The following is a 24,144-nucleotide window of genomic DNA, read 5'->3' as shown; positions in this document are numbered from 1 at the left end:
TTTAATAATATGTTCCTCTGGCATTCCAAATGAACTGTTACATGTTAAAAAATCCTCTGCATTGTATCATGCATTCTCTGCTGTCTGTGATGCCTCTTTTTTAGCAATAATTGCAGCCATTTCAAGCGCAAGGTAATTTAAGACATGCTTCTTCAGAGTCATAAAACATGCGCTAACATTAGTAAATCGCGTTGCGTGAATAATTTTAAATAATCTCCTCCCAAAGATCTTGCATATGAAAGGGAAACTCCTAGAAGTGCATATGCAATAAGGTCACAAAAATAAAGTGTGCGTCTTTAGTAAATCTTGAAAGTCCTTATTTAACGCCAAAATGATGGTTTGCACTGGCGCATGCTGTTAGTAAATCTGGCCCATAACCTTGCTGCAGTTAATAAAAGCTTTTAAATTGATTTACTTTAAATTGGTGAAGATTGGAGCAGTACGTGCACTTATTTGGAGTTGATTTGATTTCTTTAGGAGTTGAATTAATGCAAGGTGTTTTGCTGTGTAGGAGTCTCTTTAAATTTTAACAATTCTTGCAATTGGAAATGTTTGTTTTTTGTCTGTGGAAATATGGCAAAACATTATAATGAGGTCAGTTAAATTGTGCATGAAAAAATTTTTGAATATGTGCAATCGTGAAAATATGATATTAGATGAGTTCTGGACATTTACTTATATTAGAGATTTAGACATAGTGACTAATGTCGACCATTAGGCCTAGTTATTAAAGCGGTACTGGATTGAATCCTGCTTCGGGTATCATGGAAGTTTTGCTGGAGGCTTTAGAAGTCCTTAGTCAACATTTCTCCCTGAGAATTTAATTAGATTCTTTATCATTCCTTGCAGAACCTTTGCCAAAGGGTTTTGTAAGACAGAAGTGTCATGCCTATTTCATGCACTTGCAATTTGCAAACTCTGTTTTTGTAATGTGTGTCTTTGATCATGTTAGCAAAAACATATATGCTATGGCAGGAATCAGCTGTTCACAGGGAGCATGTCACATCTCGTGGCCATTTTCCTTTGAAATGCTAAAGGGAAAATGCAAAAAAGGTTGCATTTTCAAAATTGGCCATTGGCTATAAAGTTAGCTTGGTTTATTGAGGTGCATGATTGTTTTCTGAATGCATTGTAAAACAGTGGCATGCATAACTGAGCAGGAATATTATATTAGTGTTAATTAGTGGGAATCTGAGGGGCGCTGCCTGAGGGTCTTTAAAAGCTTCTGTACTCACCGGATGGCCCATATGTGCAGTAATGCTGAAAGAGGTTCTGCTCATGCTGTCAAGCATACAATAACAAGGTGAAAGGGAAAAATACTATTTTTAACCCTGGGCCTTTGTCTTAGCTCCAGTCAGAACTGACTGCATTGTTGAAACCCAAAACATTATGCAAATAACTGAGCTGATAGTGTGCTTATAATATAACAAAAGTTTGCTTATAATGTTTCCAGTTCTGTGTTGCTGACAGAATTTGTTCATAGAAATGTTTCAGTTGACTATATTTTTTTTGATAACATTATTTATTTGTTGCCTCTATTTGGTAGGGCTGGACCAGAAAATTCGAATATTCGAATATTCGTTCCGTGGGTTGACATTCGATTTTCAGTTTTGAGATTCGAATATATATATATAAATATTTTTCAGCGTTAATGCAGAGCTTTTGCCAAGCAGGAAGTGCGCTTCACGCTCCCGCTCTGTAGGTGGCGCAGAGAGACCAACATCCATAGTCAACAGCCATCAAACAGCACCAGTGGAAGAGATCGCCTCGAACGGAAAGCGCGCTTCCTGCTTTGGCATTCACGCTAATAGTGTTGTAAATAACGTTCAGTTTCTTGCAAAAACTGATTGATTTGCTTCACAAGACGTCAATATGTCACACACAGTTATGGGGGATTACTTATGTATTGAATATATATGCTTTAGCGATTAAAGTGTGCGCATCGGTTGACTTGCATGACGGAGCACTGGGGTTTCTGCAAAATATCTTCTTTATTGTTCTGCTGATGAAAAAAACATATTGATGGTGTAAGTGTTATAAATAAACCTGATTTTGAAAGTATGCTACCGTTTTATTACAGTTTGTTGAACTTCGTTCATTTATTTTCGTTGTTTTATTTAAATAGCCTACCCTACGTTGTCAGTAATTACTGTGCTGCTAATTTCTGATACGGGAATGTTTATTTGTTAGAAAAATGTTAGGCTACCTTATTAAAAGTATTGCTCTTGTGTTTTGTTTCACTAATGCTGTTCTCGCAGGACGCGTGACAGGCACGCCGCTTCCAGCTTGCGCTGTTCTGTAGTATTTTTAAAGTTTATTATTTAAAGTTTATTCTAAACGTGTCACATGTCCATATTGCACGAAAAAAAGGCACTACACTCCCTTGAGTCCGCAGCAACACATCCGCCACATAATAAAACTGTAGATACACACACACACAGATTCCTGCCTTTATTAAAGAGAAAAATATGTTCAGCCCCTCCTTCCGAAGCTTCGAATATTCGATTTTATTTCTACTAGAGCTTCGAAGCTCAAAAAATGGTATTCGGAACAGCCCTACTATTTGGGCCTCTAATTGTTTTTGATACAGTTCTGAATATAAGTTATGAATTATATTCTATATTTCTATATTATATGTATTCCTGTTTAGGCCTATGTACTCCATGGGCCCTATTATACACCTGTCGCAATGCGTTTTTTGCTAGTTATCATTTTCATGTGCAGAATAACGTTGGTTAAATAGCAAATGCATTGCGCCAATCTGTTCTCCTATGGCCATGCTGGTTTTAAAACTAGGTGTATTCAGGCACATTGCGTCATTGAACTAAAATCTGGTTGTGCTGACGGTTTTTCCAACTCTAAACTAGCAAAAGTGAATTTGGCAATGCCCTAAGCGCATCTTGCGCCATTTGCTTCAGACCATACGCCAAGATTGTTCAAATAGGACCCCATTAATTATATTCAACACTCTTTCTGTTTACAAATTTGAAGGCATTATTAAAATTTGAAGCTTGTTGGATCAGTCACAATCATATTAATTGGATTACATGTTTCTTTACATCCTTACTGTTAAAAACAAATGTATCTTTAAAAACCACAGCTGTTTACAACCTACATTCAGAAATGTTCAGCCTCTAGTCTAAATGTCCAAATGTAAGAGGGACGTGACAAATGGCTTGTGCAGCCCTACCCTGATCTTTAGGAGGTGGTGACGGTGTGGAAAAGTAAATGAAGCTTAGCAAGAGGGCAGAGCTCTGATCTTCTGGTTCATCCAACTCAGAGTTTTCAGACGCGCTTAGTTATTTTAAATAGTCTTTATTCTTGTAAACAGATCAATATATTAACCATTGTTATCCCAAACCACTCCTCCGTTAAGTCTCTTTCTCCATCAGTGTCCGATCATTTGGCTGCAGATCTTTCATTCCTGCAGTTTCGCATTCCTGCATTCTCTCTCTCTCTCTCCATCACTGTTCAAGTTTTCCGGCCTGTTTGTCTCACAGGGGAGCAGACTTTATTAACCCTTCTCTTGTGCTATCTCTCTCTTCTCCTCACCTTCGACGTGTGGAGTAAATACGTTATCTTGACCAGTCAGCCAATGTGTCTGCTTCAACATGTACCCTAATCTGTTAACTCCTTGCTGGTCCTTCCCTTTTCCGTTGCTGTAATCCTGTTGTTTTTTCAATCTTCCTCCCAGTCAGCCTTCAACATCCCTTACCACCTTTTCACCTCTCCCCTTTCCTCCATTTATATCTCTGATCTTCTCCCCTGTCCAACTCTCTTCCTTTTTTCTCTCCCTCTATCTGCATCTTGTTCTTCAAACCGACAGATCAGTCGCATCGCTCCTCCTTCTGTCCTGCTCTCTGATCATATCTTTTAAACAACCAGCGATTAATGACATGCAGAGAGTGATGAATTATTCACCAAAGAGAGGCATAAGGAACAGAGGAAGTAGGTACTGTAGGAATCGGTGAGGATGAGAACAAAAGTCTGACGTATAGAAAAAAGGTACAGGGCATAAAAAAGGCAAAGATGTGTGTGCACTGCTAAAACTGAAATGAATTCAAATGATAATTTTAAGTCACCCAAATACTGTAAACATTATAATTACAATTAGAAACATTAGATGCTATTAATAAGCAATCAAAATGTTTGAACTGCCACATTTTATATACTTATTTCGCATAAAGTCTTAAATGCAGAAACAAATAAAATGAGACAGGAGCACATTATATCACAAGGGTACCACCTTGTTGTGTTAGACAAATGAAATGACTTTGATTCTTTTGAATTGCAATTCAGTAAATTCCCCTTCCTGTCAATCCAGTTTAACATCATGTGGGCCAATTTAATTCTAAGACCAGCTTATGAATATCGAGCTGAGCCAAATCCTAAATTGTTATTTTTGCCCAACCCTGACTTGCGCTTAGAAGATTTGCAAGTTTGTAAGCAATGGAGGAAAACATGGTGGTAGAGAAAAGGAACAAAGATGGACGATTGAATTGAGAAAAACAGCATGAAGGGTAAATAAAGGGAGGGCTGCTGGAGTTTGAGCTAGACATATGATATGGCTTCTTTGGATAATAGAAATTAAAGCATAGCTCTAGGTGGAGCCATCTTGGGGTTTTAGAGCTGCTGGTGAGTGTAATGTCTGAGATAGTAATGAAAGAGAGAGAGGGGGTTAAGGCAAAGAAGCATGTGGGTGTGAGATCAGACCGACAGTCATGTTGACAGACTGGGACTCTGTGTCTTTTGATTGGCAGGCACTTGTTTGTTACTTCTTGTCGAAGGGGAGCTTTTCTTCCCACTGAGGTTTTGAAACCAAGTTGCCAAAGTCTATTTTTTTCTCAAATGACTCAGTCATGCACTCTCTTTGAAATGATTATTAAAGGCTTTGTGATTGAAAGCTCATACACCGAGAGAGAGAGAGAGAGAGAGAGAGAGAGAGAGAGAGAGGGAGTGATAAGGCTTAATCACAGTTTAGAGGACATCTTTGTGAAAATTGTCATTGGCATTGCCACTTTCTTTGCTAAGAAATAAATCCATCGTTTTCTTGGCTTTGTATTCAGATAAGGAGTTGTGAATGTCGGGGGTGCCAGTGGTAATTTACAGACACAATGCACCAACTCCATTCCTTTTTTCTTCCTTTGATCCTCTGCCTCTCTCTCATTTCCCAGTTTCTCCCAAGACATTCCGCAAGCAAAGCATCTGTTTGCCAATTCAACCTCATTTGCACATTTTTCTTTTCAAGTATCTTAGTGTAAATCCTTGATAACTTGCAGGTTATGTAATGAAGCTTATCGATTTAAGAACCAAAAAATACTGGAACTGTATGTTTTTCGTTAATTGTTTAGTTGGGAATAAGGAATATCAGATGTTTAATCCAGATGAAGCACCATACAAAATTGTCTAACAGTGTTTACTGAAGCGCTACTGAATCTACAGCGCCACTATAAAAAAAGTTGGGGTGTGAATTAAATGTGATAAGAAAGAATGAGTGTGTATCACAAAGCAGCAAACATACTTTGAGAGATCAACAAAAAGGATAGTTCACCCAAAAATGAAAATTCACTCATAATGTGCTCATCCTGAGCTCATTCCAGATTATTTTGTCTTCATCTCGAATCAAAGTTAAAAATATATCTCTCGCTTATTGCACATATATACACTCTCAGAAAAAAAGGTACAAAAGTTGTACCTTTTTGTCACTGGGACGGTACCTTTCCTAATATATGTAGTTCTAAACGTAGGTTCAGGAGGAACCTAAACATTCAGACCTGTCAATCATCATTGTGAGTGTATATAAGACAGCCTTCAGGCCTCTGCATCCAGCTGCAATTCTTTCTGCATCCCTCCTCCTCCCCATCTCCTCCTTCACTGTTTTCTTTCTTCCTATGTGCAGTTCGACACAAAAAGGGGCAGCAAGCCAAGTTTGTTTACCATAGTCATTAAGACTGAATGTGCAGGCGAACTAGTAAAGTACCGTTTTATTACAGAGATGTACCTTTGAGGTACCAGTACTGTATGTATCTCTAATATCGCTGTTCCATTGCTTGGTACCCCACAGGTCAGGTTGGGTCATTTAACTTTTTGGGGCTTTTCCACTGGGTATGGTACGAAGTACCCAATACGTTTTTTAGTACCATTTCGGTTGAGGTTTTTAGCGAGCTGAGCTGATAGCAAAATGTGACGTGAAAACACTGTAGATCACTGATTGGTCTGAGAGAATCATCACTACTCATACTAGCTTTACCTTCGTGCGTGCGTTGTCTGTTGTCATCTGTGCTTTGTTGTAAGTTCGCAAACTCCTTTCAGCGTTGAAAAACATCCACAGGCTGAGAATCAGGAACACCATATCAGTGTTAACCACACGCAGTTTGTGGTGCACATCCGCAACGCGTACGTCTACATGGATACACAGCATTTTTGCTATGTAAATGAGGCTCATCGGGGAGCGTTCACTAACGTCACAGGTGTTTGTACAGGAACTGTCATGTGAGACAGAGGAAGTGATAAACATGATGTGCAAAATTTATTTGTGGTGCTCAATTTTTATTTTGTGGCGGAATGACAAATAAATGAATGTATGTATGGGAAACACTGCATTCCAACGATGCTCCCTCTGTTGCTCGCTCCCACTTTTATGATGGCACAGCAGTAGGCAGTGCAAATATAATGACACACCTATAATCCCTCCCACTTTGAAATTGTACTATACTTTAGTTCAGTTAGCTTTTCCGACAAGTTAAGTGAGCTGACACGACCTGACCCATGGGGTACTATGCAATGGAGAAGTACCATATGGTACCAGTGCATACCTTTTAGTTACTAAAGTGTACTTTTTGGAAAGGTACCGCCCCAGTGACAACGTTTGTACCTTCATGTACTTATTTTTCTGAGTGTGTGTCCTAAAATGTTAAAACTCCAAAAATAATATCCAATATAAAAGTAATCCAAATGAATCTTGTGGAATAATAAATGGTTTCTGAAGTTAAACGGTGGGTTTGTGTAAGAAGATAATTCATATTTTGAACTTATTTAGAGAAACTGTAACTTACTTAAACAAGCAGATCCGAGCGCTAAATTCAAATATGATGACACAATGACAACTTCAGACCTTACTGGTTCACGTGTCTTATAACGAAATATCATAGGACAACTAGTCGTGATGAAATGTGCAAAAATCAACTAGACCTTCAGGCTTTTTGGGCCTATATAAGAAAATTAGTGGCAGACATAAAAAAAACTGTTCATTTGTGTAAAGTGAGTAAATTATTACATGAATATTTAGCATTTTAAGAAGTGTTGTTTTAGTTTATATATTCTTAATTGTTTTGTCAGAATCAACTATTCTTCAAGTACTAAATGAATCATTATTGCAGTCATTAAAGAACTGCTACCAGTCAGTGGAATTGGAAACACAACCACAATCATTAAATTCCTCACGATTCCCATCCCTGTTGTTACCTCCCAAGGTTATGGGAATCAAACCCTCTCTCTCTCTCTCTCTCCCTCCCCCTTCTCTCTCTCTCTCTCTCTCTCTCTCTCTCTCTCTCAGAGATCTCTGTGAGTCTGCTCTCCGTCATCGTAACATTCTGTGGCATCGTGCTGCTCTCTGTCTCTCTCTTCGTCTCCTGGAAGCTTTGCTGGTTGCCGTGGAGAGATAAGGAAGGAGGAGGTCTAAGCTTGACGTCAGGGCTCCTACCCGGTGGTGCCAGTTTAGGTGGGGTGGGGGGTGGTGGAGGCTCTTCGCTCCTCCCTCCCCTATTGCATAGGAAGGATACACAGTCCTCCTCCTCACTATATCCCACCCTCTCACAGCATGGTCAGCATCACCCCCATTTCTCCGACCTGATGGGTGTGGAGGGCGGAGGTGCGCTGGTGGTGGGGGGTGTGGTTGGAGGTCCGCAGGAAATGCAGGAGCATTCCTACCTAGACATGGACTCGTATCCCAACAATGCTGGTGAGAGCAATATACACAACAAAAATTTTACTATATTTTGCTTTCTGTACCCATTTAATGGTTTGATTTTTAATATCTACCAGACCTGTAGCATATTCACTCTTGCACTTACGACACATGTACATGTGATATATCTAATTATTATAAATATACAAAATTAAAAAGGTAACATAATGACAAATTAAATAATGTTAAATTTGCGTTTAGATTTACAGTATCTTACAAGAATTTTTGTGTCGTACAAACAATGTCCTACACTATAAGGAACACTGCTTTATCGTTTCTAAGAAAAGAGCATTTCTGTGTTTTTAAAATATCTAGTCCTTAAAGCCCAGAGTATAGTCTGTTTTTTATGTTTACGCGAACGTACATGCCTTGCAAAGCATAGTTTTTTTGACTCGTATGTATACACAGATGTTTGACGCATGCGCATTGCGACAAAATGCAATGCATCTCCTGGGCTACATACTTCATTCTCCATAGGACGGTTACAAAAATCTGCCGGTGTGCTTACTACTCTGATGGCAAAGTTTTCATCACACGCACTGTACCCATGCTCTCGCGTATGTGTAAACAGGGCTATACTTCTAGCTTAAGACTAACAGATAGTGCTTGGTATATACTTAACTGAATACAGTACTTCATCCTATTACTTACTTAGCTATACTCCTTTGATATACTCTAAGGCTTATGCTTTCCACTTCTCTTTCAGCGAATATTAAGTTGAGTCAGACATCTCCTGAGTTGCCGCCAGCAACAGAAGGAGGCTCAGCTGCGAAAGACCTACCCAATGCCCATCCACCGCAGCAGGTCACCACTAGGTTAGTGACCTGTTCATCTTGTTTCTATCTGTGGTGATGTATGTGTTGCAAAAATGATGGAATGGGTTTGTGGTTTATGTGTTAAAGTATGTGTGCTGCTTTTTGTACCCAGTGTGTATTGAAGTACGACAGTGCTCATTTTTTCTCAATAATATTGAAAATGTACACATTTTGAAAGCATCTTTCTGTCGTGCATATTAAGGCTTAAGTACATGGATGGTCTGTAGCGTAAAATAGGATAGAATGAAGTCTGTCAGCGCATAAAAGTCAATGGCCCTGTCCCAAATGGCACACTCTGGACTTGTGGACCTACTCAGAGTCCATACTTTGATGACATCGTGTAGTGCAGACTTTAGGGACACTTAATGCGAGTCCAAGATGGCGCACCGGAGTCATATTTTGGGACAGACTTGAGCGTCAGCTCCAAAATAGGAAGAGAAGCTGCCCATCAGTGTGAACTCCTCCCTTACGTTGTCTGATTGGTCTGATTGCTCTTTCGCAAGGACTTCTGGGTTGGTAAAGTGCACAAAGCCTGCTGCTGTGCGGGCTTTGCCGAAGACCGCATTAAGGGTTCAGGGGGGCTGATGAGCACACTTCGGAGCGTAAAAATGACAAATGGGACACCATACGGACTCGTAGACTAAGCTAGAATGCGCAATTTACGGCAACGAGACCGAAGGTCCACATGAAGTGCGCCATTTGGGACAGGCACCATGAAACACATTCACTGTTCTTGGTTGTATGATGTCATCTTTGAATAGCATCATTATTCGCTTGTTAAGTATGATGTCATGCAGTGCTTCCGGGTCCAAATGATCTCAAATGCCAAAGGAAAATAACAACAAAATCACGCTAATATACATTGTATCATAATTAGGCTTGCAAAGAGGCGAAAAGTTTGCGGTAAATTTCCATAAACGTTCCATGGGGACTTAATCTGGGGAATTTTAGGAAATATTCCAAATTGGAAACTTAACGGGAATTTATGGGTGTTTACAGGAATTTATGGGAACTTTTTTAAAAGTTTGGGAAATGTATATAAACTATATCATTTACAAACATAAATAAACATTTATAAACTGTGTAATAAGCGGACATGCATGCAAGGTAATATAAATTGTATTCTAATATGAAGGATTTCTGAAGGATTTTTGATCAAATAAATGCAGGCTTGATGAGCATAAGAGACTTTTTTACCAATAGTAATGTGTCCAAACTTTTGGGTTGTACAGTAATTCTGTATGATAACAGAAAACTGGCTAGCAGAATGTAGCAGAAAGAGCATCACAGCTTAAGCAAGCTACATGATAGCTAGCCTCATACATTTTCAATGAAATAGGGCTGGCTTACATTTAGATATCTGATTTACTGAATAACTATCTACTGTATAAAACATTTTGTTATTGCACAATAGCTTACACACACAGGGCTCTATTTTAACGATCTGAAACGCAAGTGCGAAGCGCAACGCGCAAGTGAGTTTGTGGGCGGATCTTGGGCGCTGTTGCTATTTTCCCGGCGTGAGAAATAACTCTTGCGCCGGGCGCAAATCAATAAGGGGTTGGTCTGAAGTAGGTTCATTATTCATAGGTGTGGTTTGGGCGTAACGTCAAATAAACCAATCAGAACGCTAGCCAACATTCCCTTTAAACGCAAGGGCGCAAGTTCCATGGCGGGTTGCTATTATTATGACGGATTTACTAGGCGCACGCCAGGAGCGGTTCACAGCCGAGGAGACCGACGTCCTTGTACGGGGGAATCCCACGCTTGCCAGCATAAATCGGGCACGCCGTGTAACGGGAGGTGGATCTGCCTCAGGACTTGACGCCAGCAGAGGACATCGCTGCGTCCACCCTCACCGCTGAAAGGGTTTGGGGGCTTTGAAATCGGACCCAAGAAACGCAAGCAAGGTCCAACCCCAAAGTACTCTTACAAATCAAGTTCATATACATTAAGGTTTCTTATGAAAACATTTAAACTATTATTTACATAAAATAAACGTAATACAGCCACACAACAAAGTTATGAAAATATTTTAATCGTTATTTGCATGAGAATAAATAAAAACTATCACCACAATGCTCACCACTATGATTCCCCTTATCTCGTGTATTAATATTTTTAAGTGTAACAATTTATGATTTGCAAAAATAACTGTTGCATCTGTGTAGATTAGATAAGCAAAGTGTATGCGCGTTGTGCACGCTATACATTATGGTCAAGCATGCGCCCTTAAAATAGCATAATGAACCACGCGCAACGCGCCACTGACTTTAGACTAGTTTTTTTTGGTTAGTAGCGCAATTGTTTTTTGAAACTGCAAAATAGCATAAGAGATGGTTTGCGCCGCAACACGCCTCCTTTTTGCGCTGAACCGCCCAGGGAGCGCAAGTTCATTCCCTAGTTTGCTGACGTGCATCTGTGGAGGGAAAAACCCCGCTGTGCGCCGGCGCAAAATACGAATGATACATGCGTCACTGACAAAGTCAATTGCGCTGGGTGCAAGATAGGGCCCACAAAGTTTTAAACAAATGTATGTCATTTACTTGCAGAGACGGGCATTTTTTGAATTCAAGAAATTATCTGTGCATTTTTTAAAAGAATGCAAGTACATATAGGGGGTGTGGCCATTCAGTAAACAGTGTGCGGTGTGCATGTGACTGAGGAATGTGCAGGGTAGAAATTCAAATTCACTGAAATTGCATTAAATCTGTTTATTTTAAACAAAATTATGCGTAATGATTTACATATTAAGTTCCCCGTTAAAGGCAAGTCTGCAATTTTTTTTTATTTCCAGTTTATTCGCATTAATTCCCATATATTCCCGTTAATTCTCATATATTCCTGTTAATTCCCATGGAAAGTTTCCAGCCTTGAAAATTCCAGATTTTTTTTAACCCTAATCATCATGCAAAACTACCAATTTTTTTGCTCCATTACAAGATCTGAGATGACCGGACATGGACTCATGGACATGGAATTTTTAAGAATTATGAATATATTAATATTATATATTATATTATTATAGCATGAAGACAGTACAACAAATTCAACCAACAAAACAATTTAAATGATGAATAATAAGAATATGATTTGTTCTGCATTACATGTCTGTGAGTTTTTTTTTTTAAAGTTACAATGCAGCAAACCTCAATAGTATTTAAAAAAGGTTTCATTTTTAACTTTTTAAGAGTGAAATATTGCCTGGCATTTTCTTGGCAGCTTCACCTTACCAGCCTTGAGCCTCAACCACCGCACCACGCCACATCAGGCCGCATTATCTGCAGTGATGGTTGTTTGAATGTCCACCCTCTGTTCTTTCTCCAGGCCTAAGCCCATGACTCACCAGCTCTCCAGCCCTGATTTCCATGGTGAGGAGAAGAGTGAGCAGCTGACCAGCATTGGGCAGATCAAACCAGAACTCTACCGGTTGCGCCAAGGAGACCAGGGGGAAGGCAAACAAGGCGACACCTGCGGCAAAATCAGCTTCCTCCTCCGCTACGCCTTTAAGTAAGTCTGTGGATCCACCTTGCTGCTTGCCATCTTCCCTCCCCTTCCCTTCCCCACAGGAATGCGTCTCATATGGAGTTGTCACACAGTGTGGATCCATGTCTCATCATACTTGCGAAGGTTAAAAATAGATCTCATCAAGAGGGCCCACAGTTGAAAAGGTGTGCCAGAAAAAGAGGCAGGGGAGTTGCCGTCAGCACAATCAGTTATATTCAGGCCCCATTGCGGGCAGCCGCGCGTCGGTTCGGTTCTTTTATTTTGCCATCACATGGAGGGACGTTAGAAAGGTGGAAAGTGCTGACGTTCGAGAAACGAAGAAAGGAGAAGCCGTTTCGCATGAATTATATATGACCAGCCACTTTTAACAGCACAGCCTGTCAACACATAATAACACGGTGTTGTCTTATGCCCAGAATTACAGAGAAGACACAGAGATAGAGGGAGAACAGGAAGATATGCGAATGGAGATTAATACCTCATTCTGTACACAAAGGGAGAAGTTAAAATGAATGATTTGACAGATCTGTCCCTGTTCATTACATTATCAGTCTATTTATGCTCTGCTGCACCTTGTGTAAGGTGTGCGTGTAAAACAGCGACGTTTCATATTAAACAAAATGCAATAGGAAATGGAAAGTTGCTTAGTGTCTAAATGATAGCCGGCGGCTGCGATTATTTCCATCCCTGTGTTGGTTTAATTGACATCATCACACCTCCCGCTATGCTGTTGTGTTTGGAATACATCAATGTGAATGTGTCACAGCTACAAGCATTTTGGGAATAGCGGGCAGGTTGACACCGTCAGTCAGAGTCGCATCCAGCAGGACGCAGCTTTGTATCAGCCCAGCAGTCGGTTGATAACACCTGCGGCGCCGCGGGAATAGCAGCCGTTTCCAACTCTTTGTCTATGAAGGTCTGAGCTAAAGTCTTGTTTTTTATTAGAATTTTCCATCCACGATCATTGTGTTTTACGGACAATAGCTTTCAGGCAGCCTGCGTAAATGCATGTTCTTAGTTTGAGCTCTTGTTTTGTTTCTAAATGCTTAGAAGAAGCTTGTCACTGAATAATGAAAAGCTACTGCGCGCTGTGACATGCAATGCTTTAAATGCACACTAATGCGGGAAAGAATTTGTCATTTTCAATTATACCTCTAAGTGCTAATAGCGCCGTGCATTTCTAAGGACCAGCTTGATTTGAAGTGCGCTGTTGTGCTGCGCACCATTGACATTAGATTTAATCTCCTGAACTGATATAATGCATGTTAGCCTGGACAGCTCAAAATGCCTCTGCGGCTGGTTTTGTCTCATTCATATTGTTAACATCCATCCATTCTCCGCTTGTCCTCTGTATAGAAATTGTAATTTGAAATGTTATGACTTTACTATTATCAACCACATGCATTGGGGGTTTTTAACACTCTGTTGTGTTTGTTGCCTGCTGGAGTTCCTACAGTACAATGTTAAAAGTGGATACATGCATGTTCATTTAAAGCTAGACTTTTGTGCTGCTACCAAACAGTATTGCAAAAATCATGATTTTTTTGCTTTTTTCATGTTTAAGTGCTATAATTTGGTCTCCAGTGCTTTTATCAACCTGGAAAATGTGAATACGATCAACCCAGTAACTTAGTTTTGGTAAACCATTCTCTACATTCATGTGAAAAAATAGATCATTGAAATTTGGCTCACCTGTGATGTCAGAAGGGGATAATACCGCCTCTTTATCTGCACTATATACAACCACCACACTGCCATTTAGTGCAGAGATCAGCTCATTTGCATGTTAAAGGACACACCCAAAACGGCACATTTTTGCTCACACCTACAAAGTGTCAATTTTAACATGCTATAATAAATAGTATTTTGAGCTAAAACTTCACATATGTACTCTGGGGACACCAAAGATTGATTTGACATCTTAAAAAAGTCTTGTAAAATGTCCCCTTTAAGCCAAATTCTTAAACACTTCTTCATTGGCCAGTGGTTAGCCGAACGCACTCCCGCCCCAAGCTATTATGGCATTGGCTGAACTAATGTTGATATGTCCAACTGATTGGTGACCCTCAAAACCAACAGATCAATGTTAGCATCCCATAACCAGAGTATTTACACACTCCATTGAGACCAATTGCTTTGCTTATTAAGCCGAGGTAGAAAGTGTTTTTGTCATTATCATTAAAAAAATGACACACTGCAGCTTTAAGGCACTATTTATCTACACACCTGATCTAAACCTTATAAATGACTTTGGCAATGTTGATTCAGTCATATTAAATGCTAATTTAGATATTACCCCATACCAACATACAGAACTGCTATATCCAGTGCGTATATTCTCATTGTTAGTCCTCAAGCATCATCATACCGCTGTCATTAATCTGGTCCTGAGATCACATGGGCTGAATATAATAATAATTACATTTTCCATTTTATTTCGATCTCCAAATTGCATAATACTTCTAATGATGCATAATTTACCACGTTTACCCAACAGGATGTGATTTATACCATGTCCTGCGCAAGTTAATGACACCTGCTTTGTGACCGACATGCCGGTCTATGGGTTTATTGGATTTCTGGTTGTGCTCTCCCACCCCCAGTGTTGTTGATTTATTTAAGTGTCCTAATGAGGGGGTGATGCATTTGTTAACACTGAGAGACACATTCTAATAAGGCCTGATTAGCAAGTACAGAAGTTCCCCCCGCCTCTCGCATTTACATCTGCACACAAACACTGAGCGAGCCTCGCGCTTTCAGAAGTTCACCATCATGCTGTGTTTGGCATCGAACCGCAACAGCCCACTGCAGGAATGACCTACGGTTTGGTTTGTACTGTACTGTAATAAGCTCTGGATTATTTATAAAGTCTGGTGTCGACCACCACGGACATTGCAGTACACATTAAATATTTATGTTTTTATATTCACATCAGAGATGTATTATCTCATATATTCACTCCTCATACAAGGTCTTTTAAGCAAGCAGGGCACAAGTATCACTCCCATCTATTAGTTGCAAGCTGTTGTGTAGAGTTTTATCAATGGCACCGTCTGGCTCCTTTTATCTGAACTTCGGTGACAGCCATAGAGGCTCGCTGAATGCAGTGGTGCCGTGCCGCTCTGATACTGGCCTGGTTGTCAGCCTGTTTCAGCACAAACCGCCTCTCCTTGTCAATGTCGGTTAGATGATGGCGAAACTGACTGGCGAACGCAGAAAGTTTCAGATTGACCAAAGTGAATTACTCTGACATTGATGTGTCTTTCTCGCAGCACGGAGCAGCTGGTGGTTAAAATACTGAAAGCCCTCGACCTCCCGGCAAAAGACGCCAATGGGTTCTCCGATCCTTACGTCAAGATCTACTTACTGCCTGATAGGAAGAAGAAATTTCAGACCAAGGTATCTTTTTTATTCTATTAAGGCTAAAACTGCGTATATTATAATTCACTTTTCGGACGGCAGCCACTCTGCATTCATTACGAAATTAATTAAAAAAAAATCCCTACTGCCCTAAAATACATCTTTCTATCCCAGTGCATTAGATGAACTTTTTCGCTTGTCTTTTGATGACTTACCCAATCTCTTGTTCGCTTTTCATTCACTTTTGTTCTCAGCTTCCACACTTATCTAATTTACTCCACTTCCTCTCATATCTGTCGCTCCGGTTCACAGGTGCACAGAAAAACTCTCAACCCCATTTTCAACGAGACGTTCCAGTTCGGCGTGCCGCTGGCTGAGCTGCACTCGCGCAAGCTCCACTTCTCCATCTACGACTTTGACCGGTTCTCCAGACATGACCTCATTGGTCAAGTGGTGGTGGAAAACCTGCTGGACTTCAGCGAGGGAACTGGAGAGAAGCCTATTTGGAGAGACATTGTTGAAGGAACCGCGGTGAGATAATGACAGCAATTAACATAATTGTATTTGGCAGGTGCTTTTATCCAAACGTTGAATTGAAGGTATGCATTTTGTTGCTTTGCACGGTCTATTGGAATTAAAATCTTATGTCGGATACATTTTTAAATGCAACTAAACTTTAAATCCAAGTCTTAAGATTTTGGTTTAGCATTGCATTAGCAATTCGATACCAAGGGAAAACACATATTAACAAATTGCATACCTTGAATGCACTGTAATTCTTTTTGGATAATGCATTGATTTAAAGGATTACTCCACTTTCTTAAAAAAATCCCAATAATTTACTGTAAGATTTTACTGTTGATGTCTTTCTTTGTTCAGTCGAGAAGAAATTAAGTTTTTTAAGAAAAACATTCCAGGATCCTTTTTAATTTAACAGACTTTATTGGACACCAACACTTTACAGTTTAAATGCAGTTTAAAATTGCCATTATAAAACGGGCAGTTCTGGTTCTTCATTCTGATTGGTTGAAACGCGTTCTAAGCCGTGATAAAATACCCCGGTAAACCCACGGTTCAGACCGCATTACAGAAGTATCACTGCGTCACTGTTGCTGCGTACTGATTTATGAAAATAAACACCACAGTCTTGAATCATATTTTTAATTTGTATACAATTGCACAATTAACGCTCCCTGAGGAATTTCTACCTCAAATTCATATTTCCGCTATCCACTGGGTGGCGATCTTACCCAACTTAAACACTGACGCATTCACTCAACACTAAAAACAGCGTGTTTTCATCAGGCTCTGAATCTGATCTCTTACAAAAGTTATTCACATAAATGGAATTATCTCCGCTTTTAAATCTGAGAGGTGATAAGAGAACAACTGAAGGTAGGATGAAACGTTTTTTTTTTTTGTTGTTTTTTTGAAAGCGGATGGTCTGTTCTTTCATTTGATATCTTATGTTTATTTAAAGAAGATAATTTTTCTGCAAGGCATCAAACTAAAACTGGGTGGCAACTTAAAAAAACGCTGACGAGGAAAGAGTTAAAGTTAAGGATGCTTCCAAGCATATTTGATCATCACTTCAGCAGTTGCACGATATAAATGTTAATGTATAAATTAAATTAGATGAATGTTGGTTTATAAAATAAACACCACAGTCTTAAATCATATTTTCATTGTGTCTTTGCTGCGTCTGTGTTGGTTGGGAACTGCGCTCTGTTTTAGTCATACTTGATTCTGAGGAACTACTTTGTTTGGCGGAAGACAGAATATTTGTACTAATATAATTACAGCTTATTTGTGTTTTTTTTAATAAAATCCTGCTAACGTTATGCATATGAAGTAACTGTTTTATAAAAGCAATAACCCCCGTGAAGCAGTGGGGTTACAGTGCATTTTATAACAGCTAAGGGGCATTGGACGCGAAGCGGAGTGCCTAACAATGCCCCTTAGCTGTTATAAAATGCACTGGTAACTCACTGCTTCTTGGGGCTTATTGCTTGACTTCAACGCAGCTTCAAAGGGCTCTAAACTATCCCAAACAAGGTATAAGGGTCTTATCTTGGCATTTTCAGCCAAAAAATTTTTTTTACTTTTAAATCACAATTTCTTGTTTTGCATTATCTGTGTGATGCCCCAGGGTGACCTTACGTAATGCGTCAACACGTCAAAAGGTCACAAATGACGTATGCGAAACTAACGCCCCATTGTTTACAAGTGTAGAGAAGAGGACCGTTCTGATTTTGTTGTAAGTGGAATGATACTAATTAATGTCCTTAATGTGTCAGTTTATTGTCTAAAATGGTCTGCAAATGTGCGTTTCACATATATAACGCGTGACCTTTCGACGTCATGATGCATTGGGTGAGGTCGCGCTGGCGTGTCACATGGATAATGCAAAATGAGATGTTGTGGTTTAAAAGTACATATTTTTTATTTTTCTTGCCGAAAATGCAATTGCTTTGCTAGATAAAACCCTTATGCCTCGTTTGGGATCATTTAGAGCCCTTTGATGCTGCAATCTAAAACTGCATTTAAACTGTAAACTGTTGGGGTCCAGTAAAGTCCATTAAAATGAGAAAAATCCTTGAATGTTTTCCTCAAAGAGTAAATTATCTAGATTTTTTTTAAGAAAGTGGAGTAATCCTTTAACAAATGTAACAAGGGAAGCAGCACTTACAGCAATACAGCACTTTACTTCAATGCACTTGTAAAGCTCATTTCATATTCATGATACAGCTGACTCACATATGAACATCATGCATAATTTCATGCTGATGTTTCCTTGAGGATGTTTGTAGCAGAGGTGTGAAGAGGTTCAGTGGTTCATGTGTTAGTCCTTCCAGAGAAAATGACCTGAAATTAGTGAAGGTCACTTCAGCTGTGTACTTTAGAAAATGTCACAGCGTCTTAAAGGAGTGGTTTTTGGAAACCATAATTTCATTCACAGATTAATATTATATTAAGTAAAAATCAAATGCAGTACGAGCCTTAGTATGTTTACTCAGCAAAATTAAATTTTATGCAAGAAGCACAGCTCAGGTCAAATGAATGAAAAATGACAAATTTGGCACTGTCTACTTAGTCTGATAAATGTAAAAATGTATATCTGGCACTCGGGTCTCTGACGTGTGATTGTTTCATATGGATTGTTTATGCACACAATTAGCTGCTCAGGTGGCATTAGCTTTTTTGCCTACTCAGCTGGTTAGAAAATAACTGGAGGTTGTTTCTCATATGCAGTGTCATGGCGTGTAACAGAAAAGTTATGGGTCTATACAAATCACGTGTTTGAAGTCAAACCTAAAGCTGGCCACTAGCTACTCTAGTTCTTTAAGTATCCCAGATGGTTGGCATATCTGATGAAATATTGTGTCTCTTTTTGTTTACCTCCGCTACTTCTGTTCTTTTTTTATTATGGCTGATGATAAATTCTGTCGGGCAGAACGCAAGCTCTAGAAAAAGATGAAAGTCTAGACAGAGCGTTTAAAAGAAAAGAGCCAGCATCTCATCATATGCCCTTCAGATCAGAAACCATTGTTTATTAAGTACATACGGGCAACAACAGATGAGAATTGTTTTGGTTTTTTTTGTGCAAATAAAACCAAACATAGAAAATCATGTTAAGATTTTTCTTTATGTAAAAGGTGCCTTTCTGGTTTTCTTTGTGTGTATGATGTGGGTTACTGGATAAACATGATAGAAGTTCTCATGTTAACAGATTGCTGTATAATGTAAGTCTTGTGGCTGTATTTCCAAACATTGTTTTTTTTATGTTTATTTCAGTGCAATTACTTGCCCCATAGACTTCCATTGTAATAGACTACCTCATTGACTTCCACTTAGCTTGTTTATACAAATTGAATGACGAGAAATTATTTTCCATGGTAGAGATTTTGTTGTTTTGTTGTTTGAATTAAACCCAAAACATTTCTTAAGTGTTTTAGTATTTCAACCAGATTAATGTCCTTTTATTTAACTAAATTTAAAATAAAGGACGGATTAATTTTTAAGTCATCTAATGGAAAATATGCCATTGTTTAAAGGTTACCATTCATTTAGTTTATTTAGCATTACTCTCCGTAATTGTCTCCAAATCCAACGTTGCCTTTGGTGCGACCTTTGGACCTTCTCATGTGTTTGTTGTGTGTGCAGGAGAAAGCCGACCTGGGGGAGCTGAACTTCTCACTGTGTTACCTGCCAACAGCTGGCCGATTGACCGTCACTATTATTAAGGCCACGAATTTAAAAGCCATGGACCTCACAGGCTTCTCAGGTGCCCCGCTCGCCCACTCTCTAAATTTATTTTTAAACTTATAGCAATACCTCAGTACCTCAGACGCAGTTAACATTCAGCTGTGATGCGCTCATTAATAACTTTAATGTCACACGTCCAGCATGTGATGAACATAATAACATTAAAGGTCATAAAAGCATTATAAGTTGTGAATATTATATAGCACCTCTGAAAAGTTTAAGAAACACCTCATAAAGGCATCAACATCACAGTCATAAGGATAAGAGACATCTTTAATTAGTCTTGGCTAATTAAATTACTGCAGAAAGACTCATAGTAATGCAATAAAGATTCCTCTCAAAGGACTTGATTATGTTGTATCACGGTGCATACACTGCTTGTAATGTATCATAATTGCATACACGATAATTATTGATGCCGTTATTAATATTTAATCTAAGAAAGCATTATTTACTATTTCTCAGACAAAGCCACCATATCTATCTCTCTTTAATATTATGTATTAAACCTTTATTGTTTTTCGCTTCTTCAGATCCGTACGTAAAAGCATCTCTGGTTTGCGAGGGACGACGGCTAAAAAAGAGGAAGACCTCCATAAAGAAGAATACTCTCAATCCAACATATAACGAAGCTCTGGTCTTTGATATACCTAATGAGAACATTGAGAACGTGTCGCTAGTCATCGCAGTCATGGACTATGACTGGTAAGATCACGAACACTCCCATTGAGATACACAATATGTCCGGCTCTGGGCTATGATATAGGGCTTGACAGGAAGTGCATGCTTTTGTCTTAAAGGGATAGTTCACCCAAAAATGAAAATTCTGTAATCATTTACTCACTCTCATGTTGTTACAAACCTGTATACATTTCTTTGTTCTGATGAACACAAAGGAAGATATTTTAAGGAATGTTTGTGACCGAACCAATCGGAGGCCCCATTAACTTCCATAGTAGGAAAAAAGAATACTGTGGATGTCAGTGGGGCCTTTGATCGGTTTGGTTACAAACAGTCCTCAAAATATCTTTCTATAATTCTGTTATCATTTACTCACCTTTATGTCTTTCTAAACTGTATAAGTTTTACTGTGTGGAGACCACAAAAAGCATCTTGCAGAATCTCCAAGCTGCTTGTCTTACATAGTGAAAGTGGATGAAGACAAGGGACAGCTGTAGTCACAGTTCACTAGTTTAATTGTATGAAAAATAGCAGCTTGCGTAGGTTTGTAATGACATGACGATGAGGATAAAATGACAGAATTTTAATTTAAGTCAGTATCACTTTCATCAAATAATATTTGAACCTATTGACAGCAATCTGTTGGTGTTGGCGGTATGGTTTTTGTCCTGGGCAAACTCACACAGCCATGGATGGACACAGAGAGAGAGAAAGAGAGAGCACAGTAAATCAACCCTCCCTGGGGTAACAGAACAGATCCAGCAGAATACAATTACAATATGATACACATCGTTTCATTTGCATAATATATGTCGGATAGACACTCGATATCACCGAGCATTTAATGAGCTGGTATATTGAGAACAAGGTACAGTAACACATTGAAGATGTGGAATAGATTGTTAGTGTGAATTCCTGAGAGCAAAGATTAGCAAGACAGATATTAAGAGGACTAAAGGCACAGGGCTGTCAGACAGGAGGTGGAGCTGCAAATGGAGGCGGATGTTAAGAGAATCTTGCATCCACGCAAGATAGAGAGGCAATGGATAGAATGAAGGAATAAAATGATCTAATATGATTCTGATTCATACTGGTAGATGCTATGATCAGCTGAACATCAGCAAGTTGACTAATGTGATCTGCGGGAAGCCAGCAAACACGATCCTTGATTTTAAGAAAAAAAATTATATGAGGCAAACATAAAGAATGTGTAAAATTCTTAAAAAATCATGTTTACTGTACCTAATGCATGTGCCACATACAATATTTTATGACACTGTTAAATAATGAGCAATGAAAAATCTCCATGGTGTTTAATTGAGGAGTTTAATTGTATTTAATTGTTTAATCATATTCAGGGTTCCCACGGGTCCTTGAAATCCTTGAAAGTTTGTGAATCTGGGGGAAAAAAATCAAGGCCCTGGAAAGTTTTTGAAAATATACATACATAGATACAGGTCATTGAAAGTGCTTGAATCTATTTTATGCAAGAAGTTTTCAGCAAAAAAATCCATATTATTCCCTTTGTAGTGTAGGATAATATCATAAAAAATCTAGACTTTTTAAGCACACGTGCTAAACTGTTCACTTTACATGCTTAATCTTCTGTATGCGAATGTTGATTCATACCAAAATGCACATGAAAATGTCCCTGATTACGTATGTAACTGTTTTTCCCTGAGAAGGGAACGAGACGCTGTGTCTCCCTTGCCATACTTCCTGCCTCCATGTAACGCCATCTTTAGCAATATTTCAAATAGTGATATACTTCCTGGCTCCCGCGTCACCCTGTCTTTGTTGTTAAGCCTCACCATTGGTTGAATTTGATATACACATTCAGACGTACTTGGAGACATCCCCAAAGTGTCACCGAAGTGACGCAGCGCAAATTCCCTCGAAAGGGAACTGTAACAATGTATCTTAAAGGGTAACACGATGTAACCTCGCTCTAACTTGAAATGTGTCTACACATTTAGTCCTTGAATTTGATGGCTTTGGATCTGGAAAGTCCTTGAAAGGTCCTTGAATTTTAAGTTTACTAAGGTTCGGGAAGTCAGTGTATTTTATGTACATCGAAATACTTTCTTTTCATATCTACTTAATCCCTTCCTCAGGCCATTCAGAAAAAAGCACTTTGTTAGCAGTATATATTTAAAATCTGATAAAACTGCACATTTACCAGAAAACATGTCAGACGCACTTAACAGGTTTTGCATTTGAACTCCTCAATTGTTGAATCAGAATTCCTCCCGCATATACAGGATTTGTTTTGATGAACATAGGGCCATATGCCCATGTGTGTTAGACTATTCCTAGTGGATGTCTTCGCTATTTTGCATAAAGACAGACACCTCATGAATATACATAGTGGCCTAATACTAATGGAATCAGTGTCTGGGGGTGAACACTGTACCGTAGCCAATGTTTCTTGTCTGATGAGTACACCTTAAGTCACCTCCGATCTGTGTGTGTGTGATGCTTTCTTGCAGGATTTGAACATTACAGGCCCTCAGAGTCGCATTTACTGTTATCTTGAGTATTAGTTTACGTGTTTGTTTACTTTCTAAGAAGGCTTTATACGTGTTCCTACACTATATTGCCAAAGGTTTTTGGACACCTGTCCTAATTATTGAATTCAGGTGTTCCAATGATGGAAGTTTTAATGCTTTATCATACCAAGACATTTTGGACAATTTCGTGCTCCCAACGTTTTGGGAACAGTTTGGGGATGAACCCTTCCTGATCCAACATGACTCCATAAAGACATGGATAAACGAGTTTGGTGTGGAGGAACTTTACAGTCTTGACCTCTACCCAAAAAAAAACTTTTGGATGAATTAGAGCGGAGACTATGAGCGAGGCCTTCTCATCCAACATCAGTGTCTGACCTTACCAATGTTCTTTAAGATGAATGGTCAAAAATTCCCATAAACACACTCCTAAACATTGTAGAAAGTCTTCCAAGAAGAGTTAAAAAGCTGTTATAGCTGCAAAGGGTGGGCCAATGCAATATTAAACCCTATGAATTAAGAATGACATGTCATTCAGGTTCATGGGCATATAAAGGCAGGTGTCTCAAAACTTTTGGCAATGTAGTGTAGGTGTATGTCCACGTTTTTGTGTTCTTTTGCAGAACAAAATGTACCTTGCAGAAATCAAGTGAATACCAATCATGCATCAGATGCTATTTTAGGCAACTGTTGAGGAAATTCACATCCGATTTCTCCGATCCGTATTTGTCTCCAAGATTCTATCTCTCCCCTATGACATGCGGCACACCACCAACCCTTTAATGAAGCAGCTCGCCTGTGCGCCGCAGATAACGCCTGAGTAATTGCTCTTAGCGTTGCTGCGTGCCATCTGTGCTAAAAGCCTATCTCTACTCTAATAGTCATTCCTGACATATATCTGACATGCTAAACAACCCACTTTGCAATATGTTTAGATTTCTGTATTTATACCGACATTTCTGCAGGTGACATCTCACAGACACAGGCAAAAAGTTTTTCTCTTAGAGATGAAGAAATATTTGGTTTCATGCAGACTGCC

The 24,144-nt window shown here is 39.1% G+C and overlaps 1 protein-coding gene across 1 annotated transcript in view; it reads left to right on the top strand.

Moving 5' to 3' along the window:
- The window catches only part of syt3 (synaptotagmin III), a 45,792-nt gene that overhangs the window by 12,967 nt on the left and 8,681 nt on the right, over nt 1-24,144 (top strand). Inside the window, exons 4-10 of the mRNA XM_065278277.1 lie at nt 7,556-7,960; nt 8,673-8,781; nt 12,109-12,291; nt 15,561-15,687; nt 15,961-16,179; nt 19,813-19,933; nt 20,448-20,619. Coding sequence (XP_065134349.1) covers nt 7,556-7,960; nt 8,673-8,781; nt 12,109-12,291; nt 15,561-15,687; nt 15,961-16,179; nt 19,813-19,933; nt 20,448-20,619 — 1,336 coding nt within the window. The remainder of the gene's footprint in view (nt 1-7,555; nt 7,961-8,672; nt 8,782-12,108; nt 12,292-15,560; nt 15,688-15,960; nt 16,180-19,812; nt 19,934-20,447; nt 20,620-24,144) is intronic.

This window comes from Paramisgurnus dabryanus, chromosome 3 (genome assembly GCF_030506205.2).
Source record: "Paramisgurnus dabryanus chromosome 3, PD_genome_1.1, whole genome shotgun sequence".
NCBI classification, from domain to species: domain Eukaryota; kingdom Metazoa; phylum Chordata; class Actinopteri; order Cypriniformes; family Cobitidae; genus Paramisgurnus; species Paramisgurnus dabryanus.
Note: the sequence above shows the minus strand (reverse complement) of the source record. Positions and strands in the feature narration are given on the sequence as shown.